At 46.4% G+C, this 23,496-nt stretch overlaps 1 protein-coding gene across 1 annotated transcript in view; it reads left to right on the top strand.

The window, feature by feature from the left end:
- Positions 1-1,509: 1,509 nt before the first annotated feature.
- The window catches only part of LOC147664133 (breast carcinoma-amplified sequence 1 homolog), a gene marked incomplete at its 5' end in the record, with an annotated part of 194,160 nt that continues 172,173 nt past the window's right edge, over positions 1,510-23,496 (top strand). Inside the window, 2 exons of the mRNA XM_086949959.1 lie at positions 1,510-1,677; positions 2,683-2,745. Coding sequence (XP_086806085.1) covers positions 1,510-1,677; positions 2,683-2,745 — 231 coding nt within the window. The remainder of the gene's footprint in view (positions 1,678-2,682; positions 2,746-23,496) is intronic.

The raw sequence follows: 23,496 nt of genomic DNA, 5'->3' as shown, positions 1-23,496 counted from the left end.
TCAATGCTTCAGTGGCGCAGGCCTCTTGTAAAGAAGCACCATAATTTTTACATCACTGAATAACATGCTAGCTGTGGTTGAGTAAAAAATGCTAGTAAAAATGAAGTGCCTTATTTGCAAAGATTTGGCCTAGGGCTGCTTGCAAGTGTTTTTGCTGTGATGCCCTATGCCAAACCAAAAGGGCAGTAATGCACCGTATTTACGATATATGGTGCATACCTGTCCATTCAGTCAGTGCCGGCACATATTGGGGCACCTTGCACAACACAGACCCCCTTGCACCATGGTGTGGAGTATTTTTGCGCCAGAAGGGACACCTTCCTACTCAAAATCAATCCATTGAAGGTTTTTCCTCTTTCTGTGTGTTTTGCAGAATGCAGCACACATAAAAAGAGCAGAAATGGAGAGAAATACAAATATTTCTCCTTGTTACGCCTGCCTTGGAGAGGCATACAGTTTTTACGCATTACCAGGTTTACCGATCCTTGTAAATCTTGGAATGCATCATAACCAATGGGTGTTGTGTGGGAACACCCACCGCAACGCCCATGGAACGCCTCCCTGACCTAGTGTAAGGCAACGCAGTGACTTGCGCTGTGTTGGCTTACACCTTATCTACGAGGCCATGAAAAGCCACACAAAGTGGCCTTGCGTGGCCTCGTAGGTCAGCACATTGTATCTCCGGAGTGTTATAAAAAGGTGTTGCACCGGTGGCGCAAGGGGCTTGTAAATAATCCCCAAAGAGTCAAACAGAGCATTAGCCAAGCAGTTCTTAACCCGTTAACTGCGGCTGTAAAGCGGGTGTTTTCGTGCGCGGGTGGGGAGCCGATGGCCAATGGCCGACGGCAGCACTGGGGAGGTAGTGCTGCCGTCGGCCATTGGCCGACGGCAGCAGGGAAGGGGTTAAATATTCTCACTCAGCATGAACATTGTCACGCAGAAATATAAAGAAAACACAAAACTTTTAAAAATGTTTTAATTTTTTATAAATCGTAAAATGTTTTTGTAATATGGAGAATTACACTATTAGTGCTGTTCCAAACCTCATGGTCGGGTGACCTTTGTGAAAAGTAAATATTCTATGCTTGGGTTTTAAGACATTTATATTTGATTTCCATTATTTCTGGCAAAAGCAGTTTCTTTAGTTCTAAATGCCTTCTTTGTGCGGGCATAGTTAGTCACTGAAGCCCCTGATAACACTGCTATGTGTTATCTTTCACAACTGTTTTGCAATTTTGAAAGAAAGAGGGATTGTTTTGAATGTAACATGCAAGTTTAATGCCTGTGTTGTGCTCCGCAGCTGAGCACAAAATGTTACTCCAGCCGCAGCAGCGTTGAATATATTAAACCAAAGAACAGAAAAAAATAACACTGATTCATAAGAGTCCAATTGTTCCCGCTATGTAGGCCGAAGTATGGCTGGAATTGGCGCATGAGAGCCGAGTGATGCAAATGAAAAGCAGAAATGTTACTTTTACATTCCTGGGGCAAACAAGAATTGACTGTTAGTGCCTCTTGCAGAACGTAGCTGATTGCAACCAAAACACTGTCAGCCTGCCGAGCTCAGCCAGTGTTGAATTCGCAGAAGACCCCCAAGTGCTTGAAGAGAACCAAGAAAGCGACAAGGCTGCTGCCCCACCCGAAGAGCATCCAGTCATGAGTTTCTTCAAAACGCTGGTACGTGTCTGCATAGGAACTTGTAGTATGCATGGAAACGCCATGGTACAGCTTCCCCTGAAACTGCATAGAGTGGCAAAGAGTGAACAAGTATTGTTTTGTAGCTTTTCAATTTTTGTTTCTGTTGTTGACTACTATGCAAGGGATGGAAACTGAATGAAAAATTGACAGATGATAAATTGATGGATGCAAACACGAGTGTAAAAATCATTGTACAATTTAGAAAGCAGTAACTTGGATGTTGGCGATCGATAGCTATGTAGCTTAAATCCTAAAGCATTTCTAACTACAGCAGAGGAATGTTTTCTATGGAAAACAGTATTACCTATATAGCTAAATTCAATAATTGTATGTAACTTTCAACATTGGTGACTATTAAATGGATTTGACCATATTCCATGCATTGCAAATATTATCTCTCAGCTAGTGGATGTTGGGTTAAGCATATTCAATTAGCAGCCACATTTGAAAGTCTTGTTTTCTACAATCAAAACATGTTTTGTAGAGTACAGTACACAAACATCACGTAGGCACAACTTCATACCCATTTCACACACTGTTTGTTTAAATCCTCCCAGACATAGAACAAACGTGTGTTCTTATTAATAGGCATTGGATGAGCATTGAAAGGTGTGTACGATTTTTTTTGACGTTAGGTTCTAACTCGAAATTGTGTTTCTAGTTTTTCTGTTGAATTATTTCCTATCTCGGAGTTTTATCATGCTTCAGCAAAACAATTTGCCTCTCTGTGTAATAAAACAGTTTTACTAGAATATCCATAACTGGATTATGAACAGCTGGAGTGTCACTGCTGAAATGACAGATTATATTTTAACACCCTATGGTGGCACTTTGAGGTCGTGAATGTTTAATTTCACTGCTTTTCTGAACAGAGTATTGCTCTGTTCTTTGTTTTGATTGATATTAATGGTTGTTTTTCACTATGCAACATGTTATCAGGTGATTATTATCCATATAACTAATTGGGTTTCTGTGGCATTGAAGGTTTCAACAAATAAACCTCCAACGAAGACAGAGGAAGAGCAAAAACGGGAACCAGATGAGAAAGTAAGTCTTTTCTTATATTTGCATGATTGTTTTCTCTGCAAATTTGAGCAAAACTGTTTTTTTTTTTCTTGACAAGTGGAAGAGCCCTTCTGTATTCATTTTCAAACCATCGTAAATATACTATATTGCTCTTGAATAACATTTGCCTCCAGAATCCAAGAAAAAAAGCATAACAACAATGGCCGCAACTTTTCAGTTAATTCTATTTGGGTCATCAATAAATTCGAATAAATAATTGGATTGAAAAGTTTACTTAACAATCTGCACACAAAAATCAAGCATTTGATATTCTGCAAGTCTGGATTTCATAATCAGGCTGTAATTAGGGATATCCACGGTGGTTCCTTTAATCTAGTATTGTCTGTAAAGGGAATTAGACATTATCCAAGATAACTCTAAGTTGGTGGGACTTCATCTGTATTGTTGACTAATAAGAACATGTATGAAACCATTGTCCCAAACTAGACCCTCTGCCTAGTGGTTCAACTCAATGGTTATCCAGATGGAAAGGTCTCTCTTTTGTTCGTGAAAGGCCTCAAAATAGATGCAGCTCACTATCCCGCTCCGTGTTGCAATGCATCCTTATGTGGGTGCAACAGTTGAAGAGTGGGACCGTATGGGTATCACTTCAAATGGGCTGTTTCCCAGTAGTGATGAGAACACACACATGCAATGGGGACATCCCTTTAATGAATGGCAGACAACATTTACCATGTGATTGCATTACTGAACTTTGGTGAAATTATTTCTAGAAACCTTTAGTTGAAGACCTGATCTAACTTGACTGAAAGATATTCATATCTAACTTACCTCTCCAGAGAGGTGGTGGCCTGGCCTCACTCATCAGCGGCAAATAACAAACACCCCTCTGTCCCATGCAAACTAGTTAATTTAACTACCTTGTCATCATGGACAATCTGGACAAACTCCCTTATGCTTATTAATATCTCTCATTGTCGTCATTATGACCTATTTTAGCAACAAAATGGACACCTTTAGGCCCCACCTGCTTCTCTTAACACAAACTCTTACTTGACACATATGCCCTGTAATTACAAACGGTGCTCCCCTGGTTAGATAATTAGGAGCAGTGTAAGGTGCCAATCCAGTGCTTTACAACTAGCATTTGTATGACTAAAGGAAGCCATGTGCAACTTGAAATGGCCAGTGGCCAACCCAATGCAAGGTGGTTTGGTTCAGGAAAGAAGGACCCAGGCAAAGTAGTTGGCACATTTACAGACACATAAGAGCAAACAGTTTCCATTCATATTAAATATGGGTGTCAGTTTCCTATGTGATCACACCACTCTCCTCTCAGTTGTGGATAATTTACATTTTGTCTACTTTTCTGAACTCCTTTGGTCAGTGCATTAATATATGTTAGATTACGATTTAGGTTCAAGTTCATAATTCCCTGGTTTGAATTTCTCACTTTTATTTATTTATTCTTTTATTGTATAGTATAGCAATTTTACCTCATTTTGTTGTTCTTGAATTAAGTGTGCGGCTTTTTGGGCAGATGCTAACTCTAGTACGCTAATAATTGCTCCTGATGCTCCATCAGGAGACAGACTGGGGAATATTTACAAGTAAATGGTGCAGTGTGGCGCTACACACAATTTAACAGCACAGTGCTGCGTCATTACAAGAATACAGCACACCTCAGTGTTTTCACTTGCACTGGCACTAAAAAAGCTGCCTACCAGGATGTATGACGTTACAACACATACTTTTACAACGCATACCTTTACAACGCATTTTTTTACAATGCAACATCCATTACAACGCATTCCATTACAACGCATGCCATTACAACAAAATTTTAAAAACTACCTTTACAACGCATTCCATTACATCGCATACTACCTTTGCAACGCATACCATTACAACGCATAACATTACATTGCATGTAAGGTAAGTATTGGATAGTGTAGGGGTAAAAATTACTATTGTAACTCCAGGGGGGTGCAACAGTAGGGTAAGTGTTGGATAGTGTAGGGGTAAAAATTACAATTCTAACTCCAGGGGGTGCAATAGTAGGGTAAGTGTTGGATAGTGTAGGGGTAAAAATTACTATTCTAACTCCAGGGGGTGCAACAGTAGGGTAAGTGTTGGATAGTGTAGGGGTAAAAATTACTATTCTAACTCCAGGGGGTGCAACAGTAGGGTAAGTGTTGGATAGTGAAAGGGTACTATGTATTGTACTGCTATGCGTTGTAATGATATGCGTTGTAATGACTGCGTTGTAATGACATGCGTTGTAGTGGTATGCGTTGTAGTGTCATGCATTGTAATGGTTGCGTTGTAATGGAATGCGTTGTAATGGATGTTGCGTTGTAAAAGTTTTGTTGTAATGGTAGTGCGTTGTAAAAGTTGCGTTGTAAAGGTTGTTTCCCGTCTACCACTAACACATACACTCTAGCGCTTTAGTGCAAGGGTGTTTGTGTTGCAGGAATGGTTGTTTATGTGCAGGAAGGGACACCTTCCTGCACTTAAACAATCTTTGAAGGCGATTTGCTCTTTCGATGTGTGCTGCAGAATGCAGTACACATAGAAAGAGCAACAACGAGGGCAATAAATTATTTCTCCTCGTTGAGCCAATCAAACGCCTGCTATTCAATGGCATTAGTTTTTGGCACTGCCTCAGATTTACAGATGCTTGTACATATGGGGCCCGTGAAAAAGCCATGGGTGTTGTGGTGGGACACCCACAGCAATATCTATTATATGCCCCTTTAAAGCAGATACCTGTCTGAAAAGGGACGTTATTTACAAAGCGGTGTCAAGCCATACAAAGTGACTTCATGCCACTTTTTAAATATGGAGCAGGGCACTGCACCAACAGAACATCTGAAAAGGTTAAATTCCGGTGGTGCAATGCCCTTATAAGTATAGCCCACAGTGTCTATAAGGTGACCTGAGCTCCATGCATTCTGAAGGGCAAGATTTTCATTTGGGTACAAACCATGAAGAGTAACAGAGGCTATTTTATGTTGTTTAGGAAACTGTTAAAAGATTATTCAATAGCATTTGGTTAGGTCCTGCTGTATAGAGATGGTGGCAGTAATTCAGTCAATTCGACCATTCATGGCAGGGGGTGCATGGCCAATGTTGAGATTCAATTTATGTATCTAAAATCTATGGAAAATAATATTGGCCCAAAATGCTTTGGTATCAGTTCTGCCCCAGAGCACAATTTATTTTAACTATGGTTCAGTGATATTCATCTTTAACATTTCCTCTGCTTTATGGTAAAGGAGGAATGTTCTTGCCTTATGAATTCAACATGGATTTAAATGCACGTGATCAAATGACGCTATCTGTACTGCAAGTTGTATCAAGGTGGTATATCCAAGTTTGGTGAAGAAATCATTCACACTGTAGTCAAAAGATTTTTATCTCTCTATAAAAGTCTCTTTTATTTCAATGTTGCCAACACTAGGTTCCATAGTACAGATTTGTTGGAAGCGCAGGACCTTTATTCTCTAGTGAATAGGCAGGAAGATCCAAATGCCACCAGTTCTGCCCATATTAGTTTTGTTGCTACGATCAGTTTGCTATACTCAATTTTCCTCTGTGCCTACTCCTTTCACCATAGTGTCTGTCCCCTGCCACTGGAGCAACATATTATTGTCAACAGTGGTCAGCCCTGAGATAAAACAACCAATTTCTTGTTCATTGAATGCAAAACGTTTCCTGTTGTCTTAGGCTGCATGCAGTTTGGCTGGCTGGGACCGCCAGCACATGATCTGCAGATTTTCTTGAACTCCCAGAACCTACTCTGCTAGCGTTTGTTGTTGATAAAGCCAGATTCCAATATCTGAGTTTAACTAGGAATCCTGGGCCGACAGATCTTTATTGTGAGAAGTTGGCCCGATATGCAACGTTCGCTATTCTAGCGACCGCTATGTATCGTTCCAACGTCCCTTATGGTGTTTGGTTGTAAGTCAACCTATAGACCAGCTATCCTAGTAGCGTGGATACGAGCAGTCTAAGGCTAAAGACTCGAGAGGGCGCGTTAAGCCAGCTGTTTACCACACATGTACCCCTTGAACACCCAGTGAAAGGACACCACACAAGTGTTATGAAAATAAACAGGATATTTATTAAGATTCACAACAGCCCTGGACTCTTTATGAGGACAGGGTACTAAGCACAAACCAAATCTCTTAGGAAAATACTTCAAGTGCACAATTAAAACAAGTGTCCGAGGACACGGAAAGTTTAAGGTCTCGGGCGGACCCGATAAGACAAGTCGGAAGCGAGGGACTCGGGACCCTAGAGTAAAGAGGCTATGCAGGCACCGAAATGCCGAGTTACCTAGCCACGAGGGCTGTGGCTGCACAAGTCTTACAGGCGTCGGGGTCTTCGCTGACGAGCCAGGAGCCGGAAGAAAAGGAGTTGCTGGCCGGCGACCAGTGATGAATAGTTCGTAGAGATCCAAGCCTGGATCAGAGATTGTTGATACCTGAAAGCAGAGGGGACCAAGTTCGTACTACTAGCCAGTAGTCAGAGGGTACCAGGATGGCACCGGTTGGCCGTCACCTCGACCAGGTGAGTGGGCGACGCTAGGCTCTGCAGTCTCACGGACCAGGAGGCGTTGTCGGCGACCACGGCGGAGGTGGGAGCTGTCCCACGAAGGATGATGCTGTCGGCGTCGCTGGGCCCAGGATGGGGCAACAAGCCTTGGCAGATCTCAGGGCCACGTGGTGGGCCTAAGATGGCGTCTTGAGTGGACCAGGAGGGTCCGGGGTGCTTCTCGCAGAGATGGAAGCAAGGGCCAGTCTGGAGCAACCAGACCAGCAGTGTTGATTGTCGGATGTCGTCACAGAAGGGCACAAGCCAGCGGCTAGTGACCAGACAACGTGCTGAGCAGCGAGCAGAAGGGCCCCACGCAGATCGTGGAGATGCTGGGAGACTGCACTTCGGTGCTAGAGCGGCTCAGGGTCGGGGCTTCTCGGACCCCAGAGCACTCACCAGGGAATCGCTTCGATGGTCGTGCTGGTTTAAGAGCGTGCAGGTTCTGATGATGGCCGGTCCCTCGAGGTCTCGTCGCACCCACAGATCACAGCTGAGCTGATGACGTGGGTAGAGGTCAGAGGTGCCAGGGAAGCCGGTTCTCGTCGAGCTGGGCCGTCGGATCCTTGAGGAAGGACTTGCAGCAAACCGCAGAGTTCTTAGATGGTGCCCGCTGATGCAGGGTGACTACTCCTTAGTCACAAGGGAGAAATCTTGAGAAGAGTCTTGAGTGTCCTTTCGTAGAAAGTAGTTCTTGATTCAAAGATGATCTAATTTGGAAGGGTCCCCGCTCCGGCCTTTATCCTAAAGAAAGGGGTGGGTACATGACTAGGTCCTGCCCTAAGGGTGGGACCAGGAAGGGGGGTAGTTACACCCCTCTCCCCTGCCGGACTTTCCCCAGGCCAGGGCTGGCGCCCCTGGAACTGGTTCTGACCGGCAGATGCGAAGTGAGCACCGGGGTGCCACTCCGCAGTCACCTTCTCGCAAAAGCCCTACCTACCCAGAATACACAAACCCTGTCTGGGACGGTGCGAACACCGCCCTCGACAGGAAACCCTTTGTCCAAGCGCCCCTCACTGGAAGGACTCCCAGCAGCAGGAGGTCAGACTCGTGTCTGTGGTGGCAGCATCCATTTTGTGGAGCTGAGGCTTTAGTTAACTTTAACCGGGGTTCACAGTTACGTCCATGTCGTGTCCCTCTAGAAGGGCGGAATGCTAACCTCATCGCCAGGGTTGGTGAGAGGGCAGCATCCCGATTCGTATGACACCTTACTCGACATGCCTTGATAACGCGACACCGAAGTTACCGATGAGGTACGCGTTATCATGGAACAGCCATTGGGTCTTGGTTCCGCAAGCTGCAACCGGGCTCGGCTCGGGCCAGAGCCTAGTTCACACGAGCCCATGCACTCTGCCTTCAGGATTGTCAAGGCCTGCCATAGGAGTGACTGATAGGAACTCGAGTGTCCATTGTATGGTTAGATATAGGGCTACTATATCTAAAGCAAAGTGTGATTACACGACTTCACCCCAGCTGTCATGCAGCCAGTTGTGTCAAATTTAGGCGGCCAGCCAGGGGGGGCATAATACATGCTGCAGCTCCTGGCGGCCCTGGGTACACCTATGCCCTGAGTTACAGGGTCTGATAAGGTGGCCCAGTACCAATTGGTAAATGCACCTAGGGTACATGTCGTAATTTAGAAAGAGAACAGCCAGGCTGTGGGTCTGATTAGCAGGCCCACAGCCAGAGAAAGTCGTAAACCAGTGAAACAAAAGCAAAAAATCTGGGTGATCATGGGATTGCAGACCCTACTCTCCTACATGACCCCCCCCCAAACGTCGGAACAATAAGCTAACCTTGACCAGGTGAGTCTTCTTGTTCTAAGTGGAAATATCTGCAGAGCCCATCGGCATTGCCATGATCAGTACCAGGTCTATGTTCCACTGTAAAGTCCATCCCCTGTAGGGAAATGGACCACCTTAGCAGTTTGGGGTTTTCACCCTTCATCTGATTTAGCCACAAGAGGGGCTTATGGTCGGTCTGAATCTTGAAGTGAGTGCCAAACAAGTATGGCCTCAGCTTCTTCAGGGCCCAAACCACAGCAAAGGCCTCCCTCTCAATAGCTGACCAATTCTTCTCTCTAGGGGTCAGCCTTCTGCTTATAAAAGCAATGGGCTGGTCTTGACCATCAAAATTCAGTTGAGAAAGAACAGCTCCCACACCCAACTCAGAAGCATCTGTTTGGACAATGAATGGTTTGGAGTAGTCCGGACTCTTGAGGATAGGCGCCGTGCACATGGCCTGCTTTAGGTCATCGAATGCTTTTTGACAGCTCGCTGTCCACTGAACCTTTTTTGGCATTTTCTTGCTTGTCAGTTCGTTTAATGGTGTCACGATGGAACCATAGTTCCTGACAAACTTCCGGTAGTATCCAGTCAGGCCCAAGAAAGCTCGAACCTGAGTCTGGGTGGTTGGAGGAGCCCAGTCCCTGATTGACTGTATTTTGCTCTCCAGTGGCTGAACCTGGCCTCCACCTACAAGGTGGCCCAGGTATACAACCTGTGTCTGCCCTATCTGGCACTTGGTGGCCTTGATAGTGAGGCCTGCTGCTTGCAGAGCCTCTAACGCTTTCCGCAGGTGGACCAGGTGATCCTCCCAGGTGGAGCTAAAGACAGCGATATCGTCAAGATACGCCGCACAGAAGTCATCCAGCCCAGTAAGGACTTGATTCACCAACCTTTGGAAGGTGGCAGGTGCATTTTTCAGACCAAAGGGCATTACCACGAACTGATAATGCCCACCAGGGGTTGAAAATGCGGTTTTAGGCTTGGCGTCCTCAGCTAACCTGATTTGCCAATACCCAGCTGTCAGGTCAAACGTACTTAAGTAGTTGGCCGAAGCCAATCTATCGATAAGCTCGTCTGCCCTTGGTATTGGGTGGGCGTCAGTCTTAGCGACTGCATTGAGACCCCTGTAGTCTACGCAAAACCTCATCTCTCTCTTACCACCCTGGGTGTGAGGTTTCGGCACTAGAACCACGGGACTAGCCCAAGGGCTGTCCGAGGGTTCAATGACTCCCAGCTCCAACATTTTCTGCACTTCACTCTTGATGCAGTCTCTAACGTGATCAGGCTGCCGGTAGATTTTACTCTTAACGGGCAAGCTGTCGCCAGTGTCAACCTCATGGGTGCACCAATCGGTCTGGCTGGGTGTTAGAGAAAACATATGTCTGAAAGACTGAAGAACCTGTTTACAGTCTCTCTGTTGATGTTCGGAGAGGCTGCCACAAAAGACAACACCATCTACCGATCCATCGTCAGGATTCTGAGTGAGCAGGTCGGGGAGAGGGTCACTCTCCTCCTCCTGTCCCTCATCTAGGGCCATGAGCAAACTCATGTCCTTCCTGTCGACATATGCCTTGAGCCTGTTGACATGAAGCACCCTGTGGGGGCTCCGGGGAGTTCCCAGGTCGACCAGGTAGGTGACCTCTCCCTTTTTCTCCAGGATGGTGTAGGGCCCGGACCATTTGTCCTTGAGTGCTGCTGGGGCCACTGGCTCCAACACCCACACCTTCTGTCCGGGCTGGTAAACAGTCAAGACAGCCCTTTGGTCATGCCAAGCTTTCTGGAGTTCTTGGCTGGCCTTAAGGTTTTCAGATGCCTTCTCCATGTATTCAGCCATCCGCGAGCGGAGGCCAAGCACATAGTCCACTATGTTGGCTGCAGGCTTTTTGAGAGGTCTCTCCCATCCTTCCTTCACCAAACACAGGGGTCCTCTTACAGGATGCCCGTACAAAAGTTCAAAAGGGCTGTAGCCAACCCCCTTCTGTGGGACTTCTCTGTAGGCGAACAAGAGGCAGGGGATCAGGACGTCCCATCTACGCCGAAGCTTTTCAGGTAGTCCATGAATCATCCCTTTAAGGGTCCTGTTGAATCTCTCAACAAGCCCATTGCATTGTGGATGATAGGGTGTAGTGAACTTGTAGTTGACACCACATTCCTTCCACATAGCAGTTAAGTAGCTCGACATAAAGTTTGCACCTCTGTCGGAGACGACCTCCTTAGGGAAGCCCACTCTGGAGAATACTCCAACTAGGGCTCTTGCCACAACAGGTGCTGTAGTGGTCCTAAGGGGAATAGCTTCAGGATACCTGGTGGCATGATCCACTACCACCAGTATAAACTTGTGCCCTGATGCTGTCGGTGGTTCCATGGGACCAACGATGTCGATCCCCACCCGTTCAAAGGGCACCCCCACCACAGGCCTTGGTATAAGGGGGGCCTTTGTCGTGCCACCTGACTTGCCACTGGCTTGGCAAGTGACACAGGAGCGGCAAAACTCCTTGGTATCTTCGTTCATATGAGGCCAGTGAAAGTGTGAGACAAGCCTGTCCCACGTTTTCGTCTGGCCTAGGTGACCTGCTAAGGGAATCTCGTGGGCCAAGGTAAGTAGGAAACCACGCTGAGACAAGGGTACAACCAGCCTCCTGGTCATGCCAGGCTTGGGGTCTCTTGACTCAGTGTACAGGAGTCCATCTTCCCAGTATACCTTGTGGGTACCTGTGGCGTTCCCAGCAGCCTCAGCAGCAGCCTGCTGTCTGAGGGGTTCAAGAGAAGGGCAGTCTAACTGATCCTTCCCCAGGTCTTCCCTTGAGGGTCCCCCTGAACCCAAGAATTCAACTTGATCAAGTTCGAACTCTCTCGGCTCAGTTTTCCTCAATTCCTGTAGGTCAGCCTCCTCTGAGACTTGATCCACGACCTGGGGCAAGGGAGAAGGCGCAGCCTTAACCCTACTGCTCTTTTTCTTGGGAGGTGTCTGGTCCGTTGTTCCAGGATCCAGCACCTGTTCAGTGGGGCATTTCCTGACCTGTGACCTGGTCACAGCGAACACATGTGCTGGCAAACCTAACATTTCCATGTGAGTCCGGTGCTCCACTTCTGACCATTGTGATGACTCCAAATCATTGCCCAACAAACAATCCACTGGGAGGTCTGGACTAACTACAACCTTCTTTTGGCCAGTTACCCCCCCCAGGAGAAAGCTACAATTGCCATACTGTGATTGGTAGTGACATTGCTTGCATTGGTCACCAGGAATTCTGTACCTGGCATGATCTGTCCAGGGTCCACAAAGTTAGGCGTCACCATGGTGACGCTGGCACAAGTGTCCCTATAGGCCTGAGCCATCTTTCCATTTATGAAAGGCGTCTGTCTGTATTTGCCCAAGGTATTGGGACTTATGTCAGGGGACACGTCCGCGTCCCCTGTACTGACAAGGACAGCCTGAGTGAGTGTGCCAACTAAGTTGTCACTCCCCTCAGAACCCAGGGTTAACCCTACTAAACCCTTGGGAGGCGCACTACCACTGCTGACTGTACTAGGGGGCACAGGTGCCTTAGGGGCTGCAGTGGCAGGAGTCTGCCCTCCTCCTTTCTTGGTGCACTCACTAAACCAGTGAGATTTACTTTTACAGTACTGGCACCATCTTTTGGATTGGCCTTCTTTCTTCTTTTGGGGAGCCTGACCCCCTCCCTCTTTGGGTTGTTGGGGACCTGTCGAAGACTTCTGGTCATTTTGTTCCCCCTTAGAATCTTTACCCTTCTGGTCTGCCTTCTTCTGACCACCTTGATTCTGGCCCTGGTTCTGTTTAACTCTCGTGCGAACCCATCTGTCTGCCTTCTTTCCCAATTCTTGGGGAGAGGTCAGATCCGAGTCGACAAGATGCTGATGCAACAACTGGTTCTGACAATTGTTTAAAATTTGTTCTCTCATCATCAAATTATACAATCCTTTGTAATCAGTAACCTTGCTGCCCAGCAACCAGCCCTCAAAAGCCTTAGTGGCACAATCGACAAAGTCAGACCAATCTTGAGACTGCGTTTTCTGGGTATCCCTGAACAGCACCCTGTACTGCTCAGTGGTTAGGCCGAACCCTTCAACGAGTGTATTTTTCAAGACTTGGTAATCGTTCGCATCCTCTACCCTTGTGGTGAGGAGCTTGTCTCTTCCTTTACCTTCAAAGGAGAGCCACAAGATAGCTGCCCACTGACTCTGGGGAACACCTTGCACGGTGCAGGCCCTCTCCAAAGCAGTAATCCATTTGTGGATGTCGTCCCCTTGTTTAAAGGGGGGCACTATCTTACCAAGGTGTTTCGTATCGAAACTCTTTTCCCTATTGCTAGGTACATTGCTGCCACCAGTGGGGACTACCCCACTTAACTGTTGCTCTCTCGCAAAGGCAAGCCTTTCTTTGGCCAGGGCAAGTTCTTCCCTTTCGATCCTCAGATTAGCTGCCCTTTCCTTAGCTTCGTACACTCTCCTCTGAGGGGACGTTATCCCTCTTTGAGAAGAGTTGTGAGAGCCATTGGTTTGAAGGGATCTGCCAGAGTCTCTCGACAGAGATCGGGCTCGTCCATTCCCAATGTTAAGCGGACCTGACAGTAGCGCTGGGGGTCCCCCAGTACCACTATCATGTTTGCTTAAGTTGGACCTGCTTAGTCTAACGACTTCTACCTGTCCCTTATCTGCCTCATCCCCAGAGGGATCCTCATCCTCATCATCCTCCACATCTTCGTTCTCAGTTGCGAGGTGGATGAGGTCAGGATCGTCTCTGGTTCCCTCGAGGGGAGGCATGTCTCCTTCTGGATTAGAAGAGCTAAGACGGGTCTCAGCTTTTCTGGCATCATAAGTCTCCAAGAGACCAATCAGAAAGGACGTGGTGGGGTTAGACCCCTGCTTGATCTTCCTGGAGTGACACACTTGTCTTAACTCCTTGAAGCTCAGCACAGTATATCTTGAAGGGATGACCTGTGGAGGGTCCACTGACACAAGGGGAGACTCAGAGTTTCCTCCTTTGTCCGACATACTGTTTCTAGTGTGGTGTAAGTGATGCACCTACCTACACTATGTGTTTACCTACTGTTCCCTTGCTAAGAGTTGCAGCCAAGGTGTGCTAAGCCTTGAGGAGCTGCAACAGCTGGTTCAGTAGAACTCAGAGTATTCTAAGCTTTAGTTATATGTACTAACAGTACTTATGTGATCTTTCAACAAGATATTCTTAGGATACGTGTGGTAAAACAACAGCAAGCTCAAATCCCAACCGCTGCTCACCAATGTGAGAAGTTGGCCCGATATGCAACGTTCGCTATTCTAGCGACCGCTATGTATCGTTCCAACGTCCCTTATGGTGTTTGGTTGTAAGTCAACCTATAGACCAACTATCCTAGTAGCGTGGATACGAGCAGTCTAAGGCTAAAGACTCGAGAGGGCGCGTTAAGCCAGCTGTTTACCACACATGTACCCCTTGAACACCCAGTGAAAGGACACCACACAAGTGTTATGAAAATAAACAGGATATTTATTAAGATTCACAACAGCCCTGGACTCTTTATGAGGACAGGGTACTAAGCACAAACCAAATCTCTTAGGAAAATACTTCAAGTGCACAATTAAAACAAGTGTCCGAGGACACGGAAAGTTTAAGGTCTCGGGCGGACCCGATAAGGCAAGTCGGAAGCGAGGGACTCGGGACCCTAGAGTAAAGAGGCTATGCAGGCACCGAAATGCCGAGTTACCTAGCCACGAGGGCTGTGGCTGCACAAGTCTTACAGGCGTCGGGGTCTTCGCTGACGAGCCAGGAGCCGGAAGAAAAGGAGTTGCTGGCCGGCGACCAGTGATGAATAGTTCGTAGAGATCCAAGCCTGGATCAGAGATTGTTGATACCTGAAAGCAGAGGGGACCAAGTTCGTACTACTAGCCAGTAGTCAGAGGGTACCAGGATGGCACCGGTTGGCCGTCACCTCGACCAGGTGAGTGGGCGACGCTAGGCTCTGCAGTCTCACGGACCAGGAGGCGTTGTCGGCGACCACGGCGGAGGTGCGAGCTGTCCCACGAAGGATGATGCTGTCGGCGTCGCTGGGCCCAGGATGGGGCAACAAGCCTTGGCAGATCTCAGGGCCACGTGGGGGGCCTAAGATGGCGTCTTGAGTGGACCAGGAGGGTCCGGGGTGCTTCTCGCAGAGATGGAAGCAAGGGCCAGTCTGGAGCAACCAGACCAGCAGTGTTGATTGTCGGATGTCGTCACAGAAGGGCACAAGCCAGCGGCTAGTGACCAGACAACGTGCTGAGCAGCGAGCAGAAGGGCCCCACGCAGATCGTGGAGATGCTGGGAGACTGCACTTCGGTGCTAGAGCGGCTCAGGGTCGGGGCTTCTCGGACCCCAGAGCACTCACCAGGGAATCGCTTCGATGGTCGTGCTGGTTTAAGAGCGTGCAGGTTCTGATGATGGCCGGTCCCTCGAGGTCTCGTCGCACCCACAGATCACAGCTGAGCTGATGACGTGGGTAGAGGTCAGAGGTGCCAGGGAAGCCGGTTCTCGTCGAGCTGGGCCGTCGGATCCTTGAGGAAGGACTTGCAGCAAACCGCAGAGTTCTTAGATGGTGCCCGCTGATGCAGGGTGACTACTCCTTAGTCACAAGGGAGAAATCTTGAGAAGAGTCTTGAGTGTCCTTTCGTAGAAAGTAGTTCTTGATTCAAAGATGATCTAATTTGGAAGGGTCCCCGCTCCGGCCTTTATCCTAAAGAAAGGGGTGGGTACATGACTAGGTCCTGCCCTAAGGGTGGGACCAGGAAGGGGGGTAGTTACACCCCTCTCCCCTGCCGGACTTTCCCCAGGCCAGGGCTGGCGCCCCTGGAACTGGTTCTGACCGGCAGATGCGTAGTGAGCACCGGGGTGCCACTCCGCAGTCACCTTCTCGCAAAAGCCCTACCTACCCAGAATACACAAACCCTGTCTGGGACGGTGCGAACACCGCCCTCGACAGGAAACCCTTTGTCCAAGCGCCCCTCACTGGAAGGACTCCCAGCAGCAGGAGGTCAGACTCGTGTCTGTGGTGGCAGCATCCATTTTGTGGAGCTGAGGCTTTAGTTAACTTTAACCGGGTTCACAGTTACGTCCATGTCGTGTCCCTCTAGAAGGGCGGAATGCTAACCTCATCGCCAGGGTTGGTGAGAGGGCAGCATCCCGATTCGTATGACACCTTACTCGACATGCCTTGATAACGCGACACCGAAGTTACCAATGAGGTACGCGTTATCATGGAACAGCCATTGGGTCTTGGTTCCGCAAGCTGCAACCGGGCTCGGCTCGGGCCAGAGCCTAGTTCACACGAGCCCATGCACTCTGCCTTCAGGATTGTCAAGGCCTGCCATAGGAGTGACTGATAGGAACTCGAGTGTCCATTGTATGGTTAGATATAGGGCTACTATATCTAAAGCAAAGTGTGATTACACGACTTCGCCCCAGCTGTCATGCAGCCAGTTGTGTCAAATTTAGGCGGCCAGCCAGGGGGGGCATAATACATGCTGCAGCTCCTGGCGGCCCTGGGTACACCTATGCCCTGAGTTACAGGGTCTGATAAGGTGGCCCAGTACCAATTGGTAAATGCACCTAGGGTACATGTCGTAATTTAGAAAGAGAACAGCCAGGCTGTGGGTCTGATTAGCAGGCCCACAGCCAGAGAAAGTCGTAAACCAGTGAAACAAAAGCAAAAAATCTGGGTGATCATGGGATTGCAGACCCTACTCTCCTACATTTATTACCTGCTGAGAAGTGTAAAGAGGAGAAATAACTCATCGAAGCAATCGACATTTCCAATGACTTTGGCTTAAAAGATTACAGACTCTGAATTTCCAGTTTAGGGGTTTATTACAAAGCCAAAAACAACCGAATATACAAGCACCTCAAGACAAGGTTGTAAAAATACATAGGTACTAATACAAAACCATATCTACGGGTGACCTTAATCCAATGGATCATGTAAAGGATGAAAAGTTCCAAGAATACGACACAAGCAAGAACTGCTACAATATCTAAGTCGGACTTCATCTGCGGCTGAAAAGTGAAAAGCATTAGACTATCCCTACTGTATCTCTAGAGTGACATACCTACTTAGCATTTCCCAGGCAAGATCAGTTAAAGGTGTCAGCTAGTGAAGACTTCCTAAGAAGTACATTCACCATGTGAATCAAGTAGCTAAAGCTAGAGAGCTTATTCTAAAAGCTCTTTCCCTGATCGATCTACTAACCCCTTCTCCTAACTCCTACTTTCTCCTTCTGCCTCTCCTCCCTCGGGACACTGTCCCTAACACAAAATGCACAGATGTAAAACACTCCCACAGATCACCTCATCCCAACGGACACTTTCCCTAGGTAATTTTCCACCGTCTTCCTCACACTCTCCAAGTTCAGTCTGTTGACCTTGCTTCCCAGGCATCCTCAGTGAGAAAGAACACCGTCTTCCAATTATCGACATTCCTTTTACTTTGTTTCTTTTCTCCTCCATGCCTAACTCCTAAAACAAAAGGAGTTAGTTCTAACTAACAAAGGCTGCTTCTTCCATCTGCAACTGAAAACGTGAGAACAGAACATCCTTGCATGCACATCAAATTCGCTGATCACCTCCAAATGCGAGAGCTTACCAGGGAAATTACATTTTCAGGCCGGCCAACATAAGAATAAACGAATAGGCTTTTCATATACCCAACATGAACATTTCAATTAGGCTTTACACATTAAATTATGCACACATGTTAATGATGCTTTGCATACATCTACAATTAGTACACATGAAGCACAACTCGTCATCTCCACGTGCATTCTTCATCATGGTGCACGTTTAAATCAAAATGCACTACATTACACATGAGCTTTTCTATTAGGCAAATGCAATATACTAGGGGTTACTCTTTCCAAATATAGATGCCTTTTCATTTCTCTTGCGAGGTACAAATACCTTTTCTATCGAGTTAATATCACATCATTATTACAACACGTTTTCTAATAACCACATGTTAATACAGCACAGGAATATGTGCGGGTTCGGACTACTCATGATTATGATGCACCCTACAATTTTAGAGCACCATCACGCTCCATCATTGTAAGTGATGCTTACCCACACACTATTGTGGTTTCACAAAGAAACGAATAGAGAAATTACTTTATCCTGTGACAACTGTTTTTTCTTTGCTTTATGTGGAGAGGTGGTCTATTGATAGTGGTAGGTAGGCACCTAATAGCAGAAACAAGGCTACCGACATGACACTGGGTCCTAAATAGGGTCCCTATAAATCACTCCCTAGCACAACCCTTGGTAGCTGAAACATCGGATTAAAGTTTAACTTAGGAGACATGCATGTTAATCGTTTATAAACACCAATACAGTAAATAGGTAAGACACAACACATAATAAAAAAAACACACCAATTCATAGAAAAAGGAAATATTTCTATCTTTAAAATGACATCAAAGCTACCAAAACCCAAAGTAGGGGAATTGGAGATATGAAGTTTTAAAGAATAAACACTTTCTAGTGCTTAGAAACTAAACCAAAAGCGCCACTTCTGGACATCTGGTTGTGCTTGACCTGGGCAAATTCAAAGTTTGAGGCTAACCTTGATAGGGCCCTGCGAGTATACCCCACGGGAGGCCCCAGTCACAATTTTACCTTCGCACTTAGAAACATATACGTAGCTTATTCTGCCGAAGGCCCTCGCTGCCCTCCTCCAGTCCAGATTTGGTGAGGGTTTGTTGGCTTGACTTTCAGGGAACTCCCGTTCAAACTCTGGTAATCGAACCTCCGGAGCTCTCCAGTGGGATGAACCTGGAATCCAGGCCAGGTCAAGGTTGAAGATGGCCGGCTTAGCTATCGCGGTCGGGTGAGTCACCTTCTGGAGCTTTTTCAAGAAAGTTTCCCAAACTTCGGGAGGTTCTTCTAGAAGGTCTCTTGGTGGATCCAAAGTGCCTAAAACACAATTCCAAGGGTCTAGAATCTCCTAGATGGTCATTGGCCGGACTGGACCTTACTTCCCACAGTCCCTTTGGTCAACCCCTTTAAACTACACTGGATGAACTCCAGGAGGGGACCCCTAGCTGGCGATGGGTCATTTTACCTCTGTTAACCTGTAGTTGCAGGGTGTGCACTCCTTACTCCTTCTTGAAGCAAGGCAAAGTGCTCAGAGCTGTAGTCCCAGATAGTGCACCAGGCGCACTCTGCACCAGGCAGGCTCTTGGGTGCAGATCAGGATTCCAGCAGGACAATCCTCCTTCTTCCTGTAGTTTCAGGCAGTAGAACTGAGAGGCTATGCACCTTTCACATATTTATTCAGCCTTCTATGGCAGCAAGCATGGGGAACCTCCATCCAATGAGATGCTAGGGGCCACTCAAAAGCATGACAACTTCCTCCACAGTGTGGCATCTTCTTGTCTCACAAAACACGATTCTTTCAAATTCCTTTATAGTGACTGACATTTCAACAGAGCTCTCATAGTGGCTCATTTCCATAGCTCTCTGGCCCCTATCATCTGCAAATTCCTTCCTTATGCCTGATATCTGGCTGGGTCACAGGGGACTGGGGGTAGGTGGGCCTGACATTCCCTGCCTGTCCTTTCCTCTTTTGAAGCATCATCCTTTACGAACCTCCTCCCCTGCTCTGGCATTTCGTATAGCTGCAGAGCTCTGTCCAGCTGATAGCCTCTCCCCTGGATAGCCACTTATCGTCTAATCAATGCAGCCTTGCTAAGCCTGTTAGCACTGACCAATCAAGGATGACTGCAGGAAGGCTGGATTTTGCTTCACAACTTATTCTCTGTATACGTTGTATTAAGTTTAACCAGGGCAATCTGTTGGATTTATTAATGCCATTCTTCCAAGCCCTTGAATGAAATTGTATTCCCTTCCTAGCAATAATTATGCACACATAAAATATTGCAATATTAGCCTTTGAGGCCAACTATCTACAATGGGGAAAATGAAATGTGTATTTTATTATTTCCCCAGGGTTAAAGAAAAACACTTATATAAAGCCCCTGCTCACAGTTAGAGGACCCCCCCCCCCCCACCCCTGGGGCACCTAGGGAAGACCTGGGGGGTTTCTAATATGCAAAAACGATTAAGAATATTACTTCACAGTGCCCACAGCACCAAAGTCGACTTTTAGTAAATTTCCTACACTGCGGAAAAATAAGATAGGCACCTTTCACTCGCCAGCGTTTATAAAAAAAAATGTTATAGGAACCCTGCTTTAAGTTACATGACCCCCACCCCTGGAACACCTAGGGGAGACCCGGGGGGTACCCAATATGTATATTCTCACTTTCAAAGTGCCCATGCCACCAAAGTCGAATTTACAGTGAATTTACGTTTAAAAACAGTACTGCAACACAGGGCTGCTTTAAAAATGACCTCAGACTCTCAGCAGTTCACACATGCACGTGCAACAAAGGCTGCAGGCCTCTAAACTGCTATGTCCTAATGTATTGTGGGGACTTATAGGTAGTAAGACCATGAAAAGACATGCAAAGTGACTTTGTGTGGACTCATAAATAAGGGTCCGCAATCTGCACTCATAAAAATTGACACACAGGCAGTGCAAGGGGCTTGTAAATAAGCCCTTTAAAAAAATACTACAAAGATGAGCAAATCTTTCCGACTTCACGCAACTCAGTTTTGCATTAGTCAGCACATAACCTGCAACCTGAGATGCCAAGCTATGGGGGACTCCCATCAAGTTTGCTATCCCTGAGCAGCAACACAAACTGTCGCCATTTTATTTGCTAGTTTTGAAAGACACAAACATATCTTTGAGCGTTGTAAGTCAAAATATCAAGGTTGGCAATATCAACCGACTCTTATATGAAGAACTTCAACAATCATTATATATAATCAAGGTAAGCATACACAGAAAAGTGTAGGTTTACTGCTCTTAAGTTCACAACTACATATCTCAACAATATGTTGGTAGTCAATATTTTGCCATCAATTTAATCACAGGTAGATATGAAAAGCTCTGTATTTTGGCGCACACCCTACTGAAGTCTATACAGGAGTGAAATTAATATGTTGATTGTAGCTGCATTTTTATAGGTATTTTTATAGGGATTGAAGCTCTTTGTGACTGGCATTATTTAACTCATGAACTTAAAGTTGGTGGTTACATAGGCTACCAGTTATTTTTGTTGATTATTGGGAGTAGTTTTGTGCTTTCAGAAGACTGATCCATGCATTTCCTGCGGTTTGTTTTGTGGTAGATGTGTGGTCATCCCCAGTGTATATTCGTGCAGAATGAAAGTGGGATGAGTAGATAGGTTCGATGATTTTTTATGCTATTTAATTGCATGGAATAGTTGCACAGATCGAGAGCTTGTGACTGGTGAGGAGAGGTATGGCCAGATTGCAGAAATATAGAATGGGGCATATTTACGAGTTCTGGCGCATCTCTGCATAAAAGCAGAGATGCGCCAGAACAAATTCGTCATGCAAAACTACCCTTGCGTCACGGTAGATGGCCGCATTTACAATGCGGCGCGCCGTGGCGCAAGGTTAGGCAGATGCGTGACGCATCTCGTGACGTAAGGGCGGCTCATCACTGGAGTTGTGTCGCAAGCGCGACGCAACTCTTGCAATGCTCAGGGCCACCCAATACTTAACATACTGCGTCAGTCCTTACGCCTGCATCAAGCAGGCGTAACGAATTGACATAGCATCGTCGCGGAAGTGCCTGCGTGAAATCTTGTAGATTTCACGCAAGCACTTTTGTGAGGCGCACAGGCGCCGGAACGCCCACCCTGCGTGGGAACGCCCCCATTGTGGCGCTGGGCTTTATAACGTGACGCATCTCCCTAGATGCATCACATTGTAAATGCCTCGCAGGGATGCGCCACGTTTACGCCGCTGTTGCGTCACGCAAGGCGGCGTAAACGTGGCGCAAGGGGCTTGTAAATCTGCCCCAATATGTTTTATGGCAAACGTCCTGTTGTCAGAGGGCCAAGGCAGAGCAGCGCGATGGAAAACGTCTGCGTTCCTTCCTGCATACTGTGAGCCGTGCCTCTGAAGTATTTCTGTGGGCGTAAGCAGCCATTGGCACATTTTTCCTCAGCCTACGGCGGACTATTGTTCTTTCGCTGCTTTGATGAACTCAGCCGCTTCCATAACTGCTAGCATTGTTGATTATGTCTATATCTTGCCCCACCCTAAAATACTACTTTACAGGCTTTAAAAAAAAGCGAGGTAGTGAACGATTCGTAGAAAGAGCACCTGCTGCTTTCAGCATGTTTGCTTCATGTAGGATATGTATATCCTGGTAATTTGACTGTTTACTTTCTCATGGATGTTTCCAGCGTAGCCAAACCCAACAAGCATATTTGCTTTTAGTCATGTTTTGTCGCTGCAAAGACCTGGGAGTTAAATTATGCTTCTACGTTTAAGTTGTTCACCCTATATTTTATTGGCTGGGAGATTTCACCATTTAATTAGATTCTGTTGTGGAAGATCGTCTTCGTTTTTAATGTGATAGAATTCGCGAGTCATAGTTAAGATATCTTTTGTTTTTAAACTGTGTGTATGTTAGTGCAATTGAGTTAGTTTGCGGTATTAATGTTTTTATATGTATTAAAAGAAGATGCGCCAAAGGGTGTGTTACCGTTACAACGGAACTTTTACAACGTAATGCTGTTACAACGCAGCTATTACATCGCAAATACCATTACAATGCATGCCATTACAACGCATGGCATTACATAGCAGATGGTATTACAACGCATTACCATTACATCGTAAGTATTGGTAAGTATTTAATTTTTTTTTTTATTTTATTTAATATGTTATTATTGATTTAATTATTATTAATTATAAAAAAATATTTATTTCGTTTTTAAATATTATAAATTAAATATATTAATTTAAGTATTTTTTAAAATAAGTATGAGTATAGGAGTATATGTTTTGGGGTACTGATGTATATGTTTTGGGGTGTTTGGGTATTTTTAGGTTTTTAGGTTTTAGGGCAGGGTTTGGGTTTTGGGGTACAGGGGTGTTTTTAGGTTTTAGGGTAGGGTTTGGGTTTTGGGGTACAGGGGTGTTTTTAGGTTTTAGGGTAGGGTTTGGGTTTTGGGGTACAGGGGTGTTTTTAGGTTTTAGGGCAGGGTTTGGGTTTTGGGGTACAGGGGTGTTTTTAGGTTTTAGGGCAGGGTTTGGGTTTTGGGGTACAGGGGTGTTTTTAGGTTTTAGGGTAGGGTTTGGGTTTTGGGGTACAGGGGTGTTTTTAGGTTTTAGGGTAGGGTTTGGGTTTTGGGGTACAGGGGTGTTTTTAGGTTTTAGGGCAGGGTTTGGGTTTTGGGGTACAGGGGTGTTTTTAGGTTTCAGGGCAGGGTTTGGGTTTTGGGGTACAGGGGTGTT

The sequence above is a fragment of the Lissotriton vulgaris genome, unplaced genomic scaffold (assembly GCF_964263255.1).
Source record: "Lissotriton vulgaris unplaced genomic scaffold, aLisVul1.2 SCAFFOLD_3290, whole genome shotgun sequence".
NCBI lineage: Eukaryota > Metazoa > Chordata > Amphibia > Caudata > Salamandridae > Lissotriton > Lissotriton vulgaris.
Note: the sequence above shows the minus strand (reverse complement) of the source record. Positions and strands in the feature narration are given on the sequence as shown.